The 14032-nt window shown below is 40.7% G+C and overlaps 1 protein-coding gene across 2 annotated transcripts in view; it reads left to right on the top strand.

Moving 5' to 3' along the window:
• Positions 1 to 14032, top strand: part of LOC137635871 (protein phosphatase 1 regulatory subunit 21-like) — a 69985-nt gene that overhangs the window by 43990 nt on the left and 11963 nt on the right. Inside the window, exons 12-16 of one of the 2 annotated variants that reach the window (XM_068368305.1) lie at positions 6960 to 7097; positions 8243 to 8428; positions 9172 to 9285; positions 11791 to 11928; positions 12286 to 12407. In XM_068368305.1, coding sequence (XP_068224406.1) covers positions 6960 to 7097; positions 8243 to 8428; positions 9172 to 9285; positions 11791 to 11928; positions 12286 to 12407 — 698 coding nt within the window. Of the gene's footprint in view, positions 1 to 6959; positions 7098 to 8242; positions 8438 to 9171; positions 9286 to 11790; positions 11929 to 12285; positions 12408 to 14032 lie in introns of both variants that reach the window. The other variant, XM_068368304.1, reaches the window with a different exon arrangement.

Genomic DNA, 14032 nt, shown 5'->3' with positions numbered 1-14032 from the left:
AGGGACTCTCTCATCCCTGGAGCAGTTTGTCTCACTAGGGAGACTACACCGTCTGCCTCTCCGGTTCCATCTAGCCTCTCACTGGAACTAGGACAAGACATTAGAGACGGTATCATTCCCAGTCTCCGAACCAGTAAAGGCATGCCTGAAATGGTGGGACAGCAATTTCAGTCTGAGAGAGGGACTATCCCTAGCAGTCAAGAACCCAAACCACGTGTTGTCCTCAGACGCGTCGGATTTGGGTTGGGGTGCGACCCTGGACGGTCGGGAATGCTCGGGTCTGTGGACCTCAAGTCAGAAGAGCATGCACATCAACGGCAAGGAGCTATTAGCAGTCCACTTGGCCTTGATGATATTAGAAAGCTTCTTCGAAACTTAGTGGTAGAGGCAACTCAGACAACACCACAACTTTGGCGTACATCTCCAAGCAAGGAGGCACACACTCCTTCACGCTGCTCGAGATCGCAAGGGACCTTCTCATATGGTCAAGAAATCGAGGCATCTCCCTGTTGACGAGATTCATCCAGGGGGACTTGAACGCCTTGGCAGACTGTCTCAGTCGGAGGGGTCAGGTGATACCCACGGAATGGACCCTCCACAAGGACGTGGGCAAGAGTCTTTGGGCTACTTGGGGTCAACCCACCATAGACCTCTTTGCCTCCTCGTTGACCAAAAGGTTACCAATCTATTGCTCTCCAGTCCTAGATACAGAAGCAATCTACATAGACGCGTTTCTACTGGATTGGTCTTTTCTGGACTTATATGCATTTCCACCATTCAAGATAGTCAACAAGGTACTGCAGAAGTTCGCCTCTCACGAAGGGACAAGGTTGACGTTGGTTGCTACCCTCTGGCCCGCGAGAGAGTGGTGCACCGAGGTACTTCAATGGCTGGTAGACTTTCCAAGAAGTCTTCCTCTAACGGTAGATCTGTTACGTCAGCCCCACGTAAAGAATGTCCATCAAAGCCTCCCCGCTCTTCGTCTGACTTCCTTCAGACCATCGAAAGACTCTCAAGAGCTAGAGGCTTTTCGAAGGAGGCAGCCAGTGCGATTGCAAGAGCTAGGAGAGCTTCTACCATTAGAGTATACCAGTCGAAGTGGGAAGTCTTTCGAGACTGGTGCAAGTCAGCACCTGTGTCCTCGTCCAGTACCTCTGTAGCCCAAATCGCAGATTTTCTTTTACATCTGAGAAAGGTTCACTCCCTTTCAGCTCCCACGATTAAGGGCTACAGGAGCATGTTGGCTTCGGTCTTTCGACATAGAGGCTTAGATCTTTCCAACAATAAAGATCTCCAAGATCTCCTTAAGTCTTTCGAGACCTCTAAGGAACGTCGTTTGGCAACTCCTGGATGGAACTTAGACGTGGTCCTAAGGTTCCTCATGTCAGACAGTTTTGAGCCATTACATTCAGCCTCCCTGAAGGATCTCACCCTCAAGACACTTTTCCTAGTGTGCTTGGCTTCGGCTAAAAGGGTCAGTGAACTTCATGCCTTCAGTAAGAACATCGGCTTTTCTACAGAAAAAAGCCACTTGTTCACTTCAACTTGGTTTCCTGGCCAAAAATGAACTGCCTTCTCGTCCTTGGCCTAAATCTTTTGATATTCCTTGCTTATCAGAGATCGTAGGCAACGAACTGGAAAGAGTACAGTGAACCCTCGTTTATCGCGGTAGATAGGTTCCAGACGCGGGCGCGATAGGTGAAAATCCGCGAAGTATTGACACCATATTTACCTATTTATTTAACATGTATATTCGGACTTTTAAAACCTTCCCTTGTACGTAGTACTGTTAACAAACTACCCTTTAATGTACAGAACACTTAATGCATGTACTACAGTACCCTAAACTAAAACAGGCACAAATATTAAAGGCGATTTTATATCATGCGTTTCCTAAACACCTAAAAAGCACGATAAAAAATGGCAACCAATGTTTTGTTTACGTTTATCTCTGATCATAATGAAGAAACAAACTCATTTAGTGTACTGTACACATATATGTATAGGTTAGTTTTTGCATCGATTATATTGATGTATACAGTATGTTGATTTTGTTATTACCAATGTTTTACTTAATTTTCCTTAGGATTTCCAAATGAAATGTTTTTCTTTATGACGCCACCTGAAACGACGGCGTCATAAAGTACTGTACGCTCAGTAAACAACCACGCTCAGAACAAAGAAGGCATTTAACGCGCATGATGAAAGTGATAAATAATGATATTTACAGTAAAAGCATTTACAAAATATGTTATTACAAATATTATTTACCGTATCTATATAAAATCATACAGTACATACTGTACGTAGCAAAGCAGGAAAACAATTTACGAGAGAGAGAGAGAGAGAGAGAGAGAGAGAGAGAGAGAGAGAGAGAGAGAGAGAGAGAGAGAGAGAGAGAGAGAGAGAGATTGTTTTACGTACGTAAATGTAAATTTTAAACAAAAAAAATATGATAGGCTTTTAAAACCTTCCCTTTAACTTAATGCATACAGTACTAAACTATAAAACAGACACAAATATTAAAATGTTTAAGTAAAAAATAAAGATTGTTACTGTACTCACCACGAAAGAAGTTCAAGAAAAACTTGAATGATGATGGCGATGAATTTGCTGCACAGTAGAAATGATGATGATGAAGCTGATGATGTCTTCTACTGTGCAGCCAATAATACTGTAGTATTTTACGTCTCTTCAGACGGAGGTGTCTTTTCCTGGGACACCTCTTCAACTTCTTCCTGAGACACTTCTTCAATTTCTTCTGAGGGCATTGTGATCGGAAGTTGCTGCCGCTGCTTCTTCTTTCGCAAGAGCATCCTGTAGGGAGCCATGTGTTCATCGATCTTGGTGCAGAATTGTACAGAACGAACCATATCCTCGTCCCACTCTTGCGACATTTCTTTCACCTCATTCGCAAGCTTGCAGAGCTTGGCAAGCCGTTCTAATTTTAAGACCGTTTCTTCGACATTTTCTTGGAACTCTTCCTGTGTTTCACTGTCTTCACTGCCCGATTTCGTCAGGTCTTCGAGGTCTGCGGCCGCGTAACTTCTACTGTCTTTTAACATAGTATCGAGAAGCGTCACCTTCTCAGCAATCGTCATCATCTTTCGGTGCTGTTTAGGCTCACTACCAGCCTTAGTAGAAGCAGAAGGCTTGGGAGGCATTGTACAGTAGGGTTTAACAGAAAGTTCAACTTAAAACAGTCGCACACAGCACAGATTAAACTTCACAAAGTTAAGAACGTCTACTCAGCAATACGCGGAAAGAGAAAGTGAACGATGCAGACCCGCGAGAACTGTGATGCTGGAAGTTGAAGATGCGGGCAAAACACCAATCACAGGCTAGATAACAAAACTTGAGTTTTGATTCGTCATCTATCAGCGCTTGAACCAATCACAACCCGTCTTACAGTACATGGTGCGTTGGTTACTCATAGAAGATGCCCCGCGCATACTGAACGTACGTAGATTAAGTACAATACCGTAATAATAATAAATAATGATAATAATACTGTACAGTAATAATAATAATAATAATGATTAATAATAATAACAATAATAATTTTATTAACAACAACAACAATAATAATAATAATAACAATAATAATAAAAATTTACGTACGTACGCTATTTTACGTCTCTCTCTCTCTCTCTCTCTTTCTCTCTTTCTCTCTCTCTCTCTCTCGTACGCTTACAGTACTTATTCGAAATGTGATTTTTGCAACAAAGAATATTATTGGATGCAGTACTGTACTACGTACGTATACATACAAAAGATTCATGGAAAAGAAGCACATCCATTACAGTACACACCATTCTAATATGGTATGACTGCATCTGATTTGCGTTTCATGTTCGATTTAATTTTACTACGTACTGAATTATCGTATGATCACATTCTCTTTTCGTGTTTTATTTCTTTCTGTGCTGAATTATATATCATATGTAATGCAATGAACAATCAGTAAGAGCAGATATTACTAATTACAGTATTAATGGAATTACAGGTAACAAAATATCGTATTTGGTTATCTTCAGATTTCGCGGTATTTTCGAATTTTCCGGAAAATCCGCGATATGTATATATATATGGGTTATGGGAAAACCCCGCGAAGTGGTGAATCCGCGATTGTTGAACCGCGAAGTAGCGAGGGTTCACTGTATTATGTCCTGTTAGAGCTCTTAAGTTCGATTTAGCTCGTACTAAGTCATTACGAGGGAAATCTAAGGCATTATGGTGCTCAGTTAAGAAACCTTCATTGCCTATGTCAAAGAATGCTTTGTCATATTTTATCAGATTTTTTTAATACGAGAAGCTCATTCTCACTTGAATGAGAAAGACCGATGTTTGCTTAAGGTTAAGACGCACGAAGTTAGAGATATAGCAACCTCCGTGGCCTTCAAGCAAAATAAATCTCTGCAAAGTATTATGGACGCGACTTTTTGGAGAAGCAAGTCAGTGTTCGCGTCATTTTACTTAAAAGATGTCCAGACTCTTTACGAGGACTGCTACACACTGGGTCCATTCGTTGCAGCGAGTGCAGTAGTGGGTGAGGGTTCTACCACTACACTTCCCTAATTCCAATATCCTTTTAATCTGTCTCTTGAAATGTTTTTAATATTGTTTTATGGGTTGTTCGGAAGGCTAAGAAGCCTTTCGCATCCTGGTTGATTTGGTGGGTGGTCAAAGTCATTTCTTGAGAGCGCCCAGATTAGGGGTTTGATGAGGTCCTGTTGTATGGGTTGCAACCCTTGATACTTCAGCTCCTGGGAGTCTTTCAGCATCCTAAGAGGATCGCTGGGCTCCGTGAGGAAGACAGACTTACAAGGCAGAGTAATCGTCTAAGTCAACTTCCTTACCAAGTACCTATATATTTTGGTTTTGTTATATTGATAACTGTCAAAATGAAAAAACTCTTAGCTTATACGCTGTAAACTTAATTATTAAACTCTGGTCTCTACCCACCGCCTTGGGTGTGAATCAGCTATTATATATTCACCGGCTAAGTTAAATATTTAAAAATGATATTTTAATTATAAAATAAATTTTTGAATATACCTACACGGTGAATATATAAATTAAATGACCCTCCCTTCCTCCCCAATAGAGACGCAGCGGGACGAGAAGAATTGAAGGTTTTGTTTACATGCAAGAGTGGTATCTGGCCGACAGTTGGCGCTGGTGGGCACACCCGCAACCTTCATAGCGATCGCTCGCAAGTTTTTTTAGTGTGTTTTCTGTCGAGCCGCAGAGTTGCAGCTATTATATATTCACCGGGTAAGTATATTCAAAAATTTAATTTATAATTAAAATATCATTTTTCCCTTTTTTCTAGTTTATGGCTAGCAGCTCATTATGTGCTAGGGAATTTTAGGAAGACAGAAGGTTTTGCAATTTTCCTGATACAGTACCCGGTAACTGTAGCTTACAGATAGCTTCTGTGTAATCTGCCAATACATTTTTTGTTCTTTTTTAACAGCATTTCTGTTGTCGTTTATTCCCTTGCTAGTGCAGACTAGTGATGATGATGTTATCGTAACTGCGGACTGAAATATCGCTACACACAGTCAATGGGGAACAAGAGCTTCAAGTTGTTCCTTCACCTCTGACGCACCTTTGTTTCTTAGCGCCGACAGCAGATTCACACATTCGTTGGACCTAGAGCATACTGCTAATCAAAAGAAAGGGCTCTGCCCTGCTTTTCCCCTAACTGGAAGTTTAGTACTTCAAAACCGATCGATAGGAGCTATCTATACGTAACTCTTAGTTTCTCTCCCTTTGGGAGAGACATTGTTGCCTGATCCTTCACCGAGGATGATCAAAGAGACGACGAGAGTATGCTACTTGTGTGCCACCTCATCTTTTCATGATAGTGCATCCCTATGGGACCTCGCCTGTTTGCGATTGCCTTCTTTCATGGGAGTGCCATCTCACCTGTTCGCGTGCTACTATGTGCTTGCTCGCTCCTAAAGAAGCCCCACCTCATCTGTTTGTGATCTTGCCCCACCTCATCTGATTGCACACTCCTAAGGGAGCGCCGCCTTACATGCTTGCGATCGCATCCCACCTCATCTGTTCATACTGGTGCATTCTCTCATTGGACTTATAGCATTCACATCCTCTCACTTCCCCCGAAGAGGGAACGCACCTGTATACTCGAGTTCAGGCACACTCATTAATAAAATATAAAGCATCCACTTGCTTGCAAGCACTTGTCTATTTGCCTACAAGTATTCTCATTCATTGGGTTTAGAGTATTCAAATGCTTGCACATGCATATCTATTCACCTGCAAGAATGCTCACCTTTTGGTCCTCAATCTGATTGCGAGTACTACTCGACTTGTGAGCTTCCCCCACTCATTGGATATATATCACAATAGTACCACCCAAGAAATAATACAATTCAGTTGTGGAAGCTGCATTATATCCACAAAAGTTGAAACTATTGTAACCCAAGAACTTACTGATCTTAATCAAACCAGGTTGGTGCAATCTGGTTCCACTGAACTGATGAAAGGTTAAGATATTAATGTGGTTGTAATAATCAACTCAAACTTTTGCTGTAATTTAAAAGACTAATTAAGAGTCGCCAATTAAATAAATTATGCATTCTAAACAGCGTCATGAATCCTAAAGATAGATAGAGGTAGCTTCAATCTCTCTCAGAACATGTCCCCGAACTCATTGGGATTTTACACATTTTTTTTTAACTTTATAATCCAAGAATATTATGCAAATATCTCTTTCAAGAGCATTTGATAATTCTTTTTGTTTAAAGTTTTATTCTTTTGAGAAATCAAACTTGAATTTTTTATCTTCCTCTTAAGACTGACAGTTTGGTTTGTATACTTTTAGATGTCTACACAATTCTTTTTGTTCAATTCTATTCTTTTCAGAAGTTAAACTTAAATTTTTTATCTTTCTTTTAAGGCTAACAATTTGGTCTGTTTACTTTCAGATGTCCACAACATTCCGAGAGCAAGTTGTCCCCTCGTGGAATCGCGGAGGGTCGACACCAAGCACGCCGTCGTCTCCCTATCCTAGCATGCCGTACGGATTAAGCAAATCTCCTAGCAATTCAAATTCGGTGACGCAGGTACGTACCCTGTATTACATTTTCTACGACGCTAACGCATTTATATTCATCAATTTGATTTTTTATTCTATACAACTAATGTTGATGATTACTATCTAGCAGCATTTGGAGAGGAAAATATGGAATTAATTATAATTAAAACAAGTGAGTTTGGTTAAAAGTATAAGGTGAGATAGGAGCTATGTTCCAAGACATCGAGGAAAGGGTTAAAATTCAACGATAGAGTCACAGAATTTCCTTAAAGTGTTTGCGACTACAGTATAGGAGGGTAAGATGGAATGTGGAATGTACTTCATCTTCTTCTTCCCCTCCGTTATCCCTACTTTAAGCGGTCGGTTATCTCATGGGCCCTCTCCGATGCCTCCTATCAAAGGCATCCTCTTCCACCAAACCTCTTCTCTCCATATCATCCTTCACCTTATCGTGCCATCTAATTCTCTACCATGGTCTTGACCTTCTCCCCCTAACAGGTTCCTCCCTAGGCCTCCTCACTCCCTCCCCACCATCCATCCTTAACACGTGCCCACTGATCATTTCAAATTCTATAAATATTCCTGATCATCTTCCTTTGCATATTCATATTTTGAGTGCATGTATATTGTATGGTTGGTTGGTAACACAAGGCTACCTTCCTTTTTCCATAATAAGATTACCGTATATTTAATTTATAAAGCATTTCAATTTAACTCATTGTTGACGGTTCATGTTCTGCTTGATGTTACAGGTAGTTTAGATGCAATCTTGTAGAATTAAGGTATGTTTTAAGCTCACAGGATAGGTAGGAGGGAAGTTCTTAAAATGTATCCCTATTCAATGCATTTTTTGAAGATAGACGTGAAGTTTTTCCCAGTGTGTATTTCAAGGAATAGCTACAGGCTGTATTAAGCAGCATGCGCTTCAAGTACACACTGAGTACGAGTATATGAAGCATTGTTTATCATACAAAGGGACCTTCTCTTAGTGCTGCATATGGAAAACTAACTTGACAGCTGTCAATAATCACTCCAATTACTTACTCAAGTCTGCCTTTCCCAATAACAGCATTGGTCCATTAATGCTAGAAGCACATAGAAAATAATCAGCATACTGTATATTTTGATAAATTACTTCTATACTTGAGACCTTTCCCCTCGTTTTCAATTCAGGACGAGAGCCACCAGGTTCTGTACGACGGCACGCTCTCCAGCCCCATAAACGATTCCAACTTTGGGGACGCGGAGACGTCCCTCAAGAAGCAGTTGGCCGTGACATCCTCCAAGCTCAGTCAGTTAGAGGCCGAAAGAGAACACTGGAGATTGGAACACCAGTTGCTGCAGTGTAAACTTCAAAAGGTAACAAAGGTAAGGTTTATTGATTGGTCTTTGCCACGTTAGCACTTGTTTTGGTGGCCTATTGGAAAGGTCCCTGTCTGGCATTCTGGGAGATTGAGTCCCGCTCAAGCTCTATAGTTTCTTGTAGAGTCTGCAACCTCACTATCCTATAAGGATGGGGAATTTTAGGGAACGTACAGATCTACATGCTGAGTCATCAGCATCCATTACCTGGTCCTCCATGGTCCTAGCTTGGATGAAAAGGGGGCTTGGGCACTGATCATATGTATATACAGTCAGTCTCTAGGGCATTGTCACCATCCCTTGCCTTTGCCATTCATGAGCAGACTTAAAGCCTCAGACATATTAATATCAATATATATAAATAGGAGGAAAGAAAATGCTCTCTTCTTGTTATTCTAAGTTTTTACTGTATTTAGAAACTATTTTCATTTTAAATTCTAGCGAAGTAGGCATACAAAATTTCATCTTGGGACATAAACTAGAAGTACGAAAGTCCTCGAGGATGTGGTATATCGATGATGAATACATTTTAAAAATAGAGCCTTTAACGTGCACTTAGATTTGGGGTATTTTTATATCAGAATAGATAAGCCTCTAAATTGCTCTTATTTCATATTTTTATATTATAACAAAAATAAAATACTAATCTTAATACAATACAAAACAAAATTTTAATTCAAGCAAGACAGACTTTTGTACTGTTTGGAAATAATTGAAATATAATTTTTGTATATTCCCAGAGGGTCAAACAGCTCGAGCAGCAGCTGAAAGGAGACACGGCATCTTCGGAGGGGGACACGGACCAAACCCACGCAAGGGAGCATTCCGCCTCGGTCATATCAAACACATCTTACGTGAGTTCAATCTCTCAGGTGGTGTGACCTTTGGGGAACGAGGATAATCCTCCGGTTCAGAAAACTTAATTTTTGGTAGCTGTGTCCGAGATACAAACCCAAATCCAACTGAAATAATAATTGTTCCGTAACCGAAATACAAACCACGCTATTTACATTGGGTTTACCTTTAAGCGCAGCTGAAATGGCGAGCCATTAGAATTTAACGAGGGTATATTACCCCCGCGCTAGTTAGCGGGGGGGTAGGGGAGTGGTAGCTAGCTACCCCTCCCCCCCCTCACACACAGGTGAATGCTCACTTTCACTTATGGCTCGGACTCGGAGAGACGTCTCTGTCTTGGTCCTCTCTTGGCAGCCATTGCTTGTTTTGTCTTTACTTAATCGCTTACTTTTCTTTTACTCAATATATATGTAAACATGTTTTCATGTTTGTGTATATATTTGAGTATAGAAATCAGTAAGTTTCCTTTTCAGAGTTGTGTGTGTAGTGTACGATATCTCCGTGGAGTCCTCGGCAGTTAGGCCACCACGGCGTAATTTTATGGGTTGCGATCGAGTTTGACTTCGGTCTTTCTCTCTCTCTCTCTCTCTCTCTCTCTCTCTTGAGGTCGTTCACCCTTTTTACTATGTTTTGCTATGCCCCTCGTAGCTTCCTTTCCGTGTGGGGGGGTTGCTACGCCGTACGTTTTGTCTCAATTAGTTTATGAATCTAATTGTAGTTGTTAATTTTTCAGCTTGTAGAACGATTCCTTTCGGGGTTTTCGTTCCTTTTAGGTCACTGGCTGACCAGTCTCTTCTACGAAGTGTTTCTCTTTCGTTCGCGAGAGAGTACACTCATAGAGACTCCTCTTCGGAGGTTTCTTCTGCTGCTGTTGCTGTTGGCCTCCTTCGCCGTAAGGCTCACCGTCCGCCTCGTCGTAAGGGCCTCTCATCTCCCTATAAGGGTGCTAAGAGGCGCCTTTTTGAATCTCCGTTTGCAGCCTACAACTCCTTCTTCTTGATATTCCGCCCTGGTGCAGATGGACAGCAGTCTGATCTCGTCTTCCGACGGGCAACGGTCTTCCCGACGGACAACAGTCTTCCAACGGACATCAGTCTCCCGGCGGACAGGCAACGGTCTTCCGATGGACCTCGAACCTCTGCAGGTAAACCATGCTTCCTTGTGTTCCGAGTATTGAGTCAATACTGTCGCGTCCCCCATACCCTGACGAGGTGGTATTGGGAACGTCCTAACCCAGAGTTCCTTCTGGAACGCCAGGTCAACTGCCTAGGACGGGTCACACTTCTTCCTTCACACACAAGCTTATGTAGGCCACACGGTTCCTTGCGGAGCAAGGAACTTGTGAGGTGCAGGGACTCCTTTTCTCGAGTGCGACTCACTCGGATTCTGAGTCCCCGGGTAAAGCCAAAGCCAGTATGGCTGGGGATTTTCCACCCTACCTAAGGGGTAAGTCACCCAATGTAAATAGCGTGGTTTGTATTTCGGTTACGGAACAAATGACAAATTCGAAGATAATTTGTATTTTTCCTAACCATACAAACCTTAGCTATTTACACATATTTGCCCGCCAGCCCTGTCCCCCAAGACAAGTCCTACCTCTAAGTGAAAGTGAGCATTCACCTGTGTGTGAGGGAGGGGGAGGGGTAGCTTGCTACCACTCCCCTACCCCCCCGCTAACTAGCGCGGGGGTAATACACCCTCGTTAAATTCTAATGGCTCGCCATTTCAGCTGCGCTAAAAGGTAAACCCAATGTAAATAGCTAAGGTTTGTATGGTTAGGAAAAATACAAATTATCTTCGAATTTGTCATATCTGAAGTATTGTATCGAGAGTGCATAATGAAATACAGTACTGTAATAAAACAATATTGTATAATTTGATGCAGTAAGCAAGAGAACTTTTGCTATATGAAACTGGACTACATGTTGACTTTTGCAAGCTGAAAATCGTAAGCTTGCCTACGCTAGGCCAAAATTTAACAAAATTCAACTTACAAACGGCTTTTTGGAACGTATTAAGTTTGTAAGTTAAGTTGAGGACTTTCTGTACAACTCCTCAACACATATGCTGTACCATTCAAGTTTGTCTTTCATTAGCACACGTACTTCTTGAATATGTAGGCCCTTTCGTTCCAATCCTTTTTGTGCTCCGTCTGTCCAGGACTTTGTTTTAAGTTTTCCTCGCTCTCGCCTTTCAAATTATAGTCTCTTATTAATTATTAATTGTATTTTTTATATATATTCAGCTTAATGCACTCTAGTTTTTATAGGAAAGTATACTAGTGTCTGTGTCAAGTGTAGTAGTTTTACATTGTTTAATTGCTCTTAATTATTTTTCATTTTGTAACAAGATTTACAAATAGAACTTTTCAAATTCAGTAGAACAGTCTTTCCATGTTCTTTATAAAGATGTGAGGATCCCTCCACTACGTAATTCGCTCTGTATAGAAGATTGTGATTTATTATCCATTCACTTGATTCTTACATTTTTGAATTTTATTTCAGGTTGGGGAAGTTCAGAGCTCCGAAGGCGTACCAGACGAGAGGGAGAAAGATATACGCAACCACTTCACGAGTCGCTGCTCGCACCTTTATATGCAATTGACCTCGGCTTTAAGTCAGGCGTCTCTCTATCAGAACGAAGTACGTAGACATTTTGGTTTTTTATCCGCGATGTTTTCTTGAAGTTTTATTCCAGCTGTGATAAAAAACTTTGGCTGATCTCTCTCATCATTCAAGTGAATTGCTGGAACTCTAGAAGCTGAATTTTTGGTATAAATAAATTTCTGTAATTAAGTAAGGGTTGGTGTTTTGTCGGTGATGTTTTCTTGGAGTTTTATTCCAGCTGTGATCAAAATTTTGGCTGATCTCTCACATCATTCAAGTGAATTTCTGACACTACAGAAGCTGAATTTTGGTACAAATAAATTTCCGTGATTAAATAAGCGTTTTGATAGGATAAATGACAGTAATGATATTACAAGCATCGTTCTTTTTCAGTGTGAATCTTTAATGAAGCGATTAGTCGTAAGCGAAGAAAACCAAACTTCCACGGAGGTGGAAGTCGACAAACAGCGAGAAAATGTCAGTCATTTGAAGGAGACTCTACAGACTACATCCAGGTCAGTTATATTTTTACCCAAAAAATTGTAAAAATATATATTTAAAAATTATAAAATTTATTCTTACAAGTAGCAGGGGCAGAGTTCTCTTGCTCGAGGGAATACTTGGGCACACTATTCTATCTTATTTCTCTTCCTCTTGTTTTGTTAAGTTTTTATAGTTTATAAAGAAAATGTTTATTTTAATGTTGTCACTGTACTTATAATATTTTATTTTTCCTTGTTTCCTTTCCTCACTGGGCTATTTTCCCTGTTAGGGCCCTTGGGCTTATAGCATCCTGCTTTTCCAACCAGGTTTGTAGCTTAGCAAGTAATAATAATAGTCTTTATATACACTTACACCTTTGTAAGTCCCTGAGGAAGAATGTTTATACAGCTTGGTGGGTCTTGTGCAACATTGAATTTCCCGGGAATTAATTTTGAGACCTCATACGGCTCTATTTTTTTTAATCATCCATCATGATTCCCATTTTCATGCTATAGGTATATATGCTGTGAACTTCTGGCGAACCAGAAATTCTGCACACCAGATGTACAGTACTGTAGTTTGAAGGTTCCATAGAACATGTTGCATTTAGTTCATCGTCATTGTAATCCCCTAACCACTTTTTCACTGCACTTTTTGAAGCCTGTGTGGCCTGGAGAATATGTCTCGTCACCTGCTGTGCTTTCCGGTACAATGTACGTCATAAGTTTTATATCAGACCTGAAAACTTGGGGTATTTTGTCTTCGAGTTCCTTTTTCAAAAGGGTAGTGGTGGCCTAATTGGTAACAGTTCTGCTTGGTCTTTGCCAAACGGTGGTTCGAGTCCCACTCAGACTTGTCAGTGCCTTTAGTGCCTGCAACTTACCATCCATGTGAGCTAAGATTTTGAGGGCTTGGGGGAGCCTATAGGTCTATCTACTGAGTTAGTAGCAGCCGTTGCCTGTCTCTCTCTGGTCGTAGCTTGGATAGAGAGGAGCTTTAGGGGCTGATTATATATATGTATGGTCTGTCTCCAGGACATTGTTACTGTCCCTTACCTCTGCCATTCATGAGAGGCTTTTAAACCTTTAAATAATTATTCTGGGATTTTATGATTGACAGCATCATGCAAACAATCGGTGCTTTTGTGTATCATAAATACATTTTACGTACAAATCCATTAATCATAAGTTTTAGTACACTCTCAGATTTAGAATTACTGTAGTGTCAAGACTATGATTCTAGTGTGGTCTTATTAGAGGCTGAGCATTTGTAGGCGAGCTCTCTCCTTGGAGAGACTGATTTCTTAGTACAGAAAAAATGCATTCAGTAATTAACCCTTTTACCCCCAGGCTATTTGGAACTTTCCAACCCTTAACCCCCAGGCGTTTTTTTTTTCAAGCACATTTTGCAATATATATTTTTTAAATTTCTCTAACAGTTTTCATCATAGAGAGGTCAGGTTGGTCTCATTCTTTTGGAAAATGCCTGAAGTTTCTCATAAAGTTATCAAAAATAGGCAAAAAAAAAATAGAAATAGCAGTTTTTTGCAAGGACGTACCAGTACGTCCATGGGGGTAAAGGGGTGAGTTTTGTGAAACGTACCAGTACGTCCATTGGGGGTAAAAGGGTTATCAGGTTCCGGTTCGTGTGGTAAATA

The sequence above is a fragment of the Palaemon carinicauda genome, unplaced genomic scaffold, assembly GCF_036898095.1.
Source record: "Palaemon carinicauda isolate YSFRI2023 unplaced genomic scaffold, ASM3689809v2 scaffold187, whole genome shotgun sequence".
Lineage (NCBI taxonomy): Eukaryota > Metazoa > Arthropoda > Malacostraca > Decapoda > Palaemonidae > Palaemon > Palaemon carinicauda.
The sequence above is the reverse complement of the archived record's forward strand: the minus strand, read 5'-3'. Positions and strand labels throughout refer to the sequence as shown.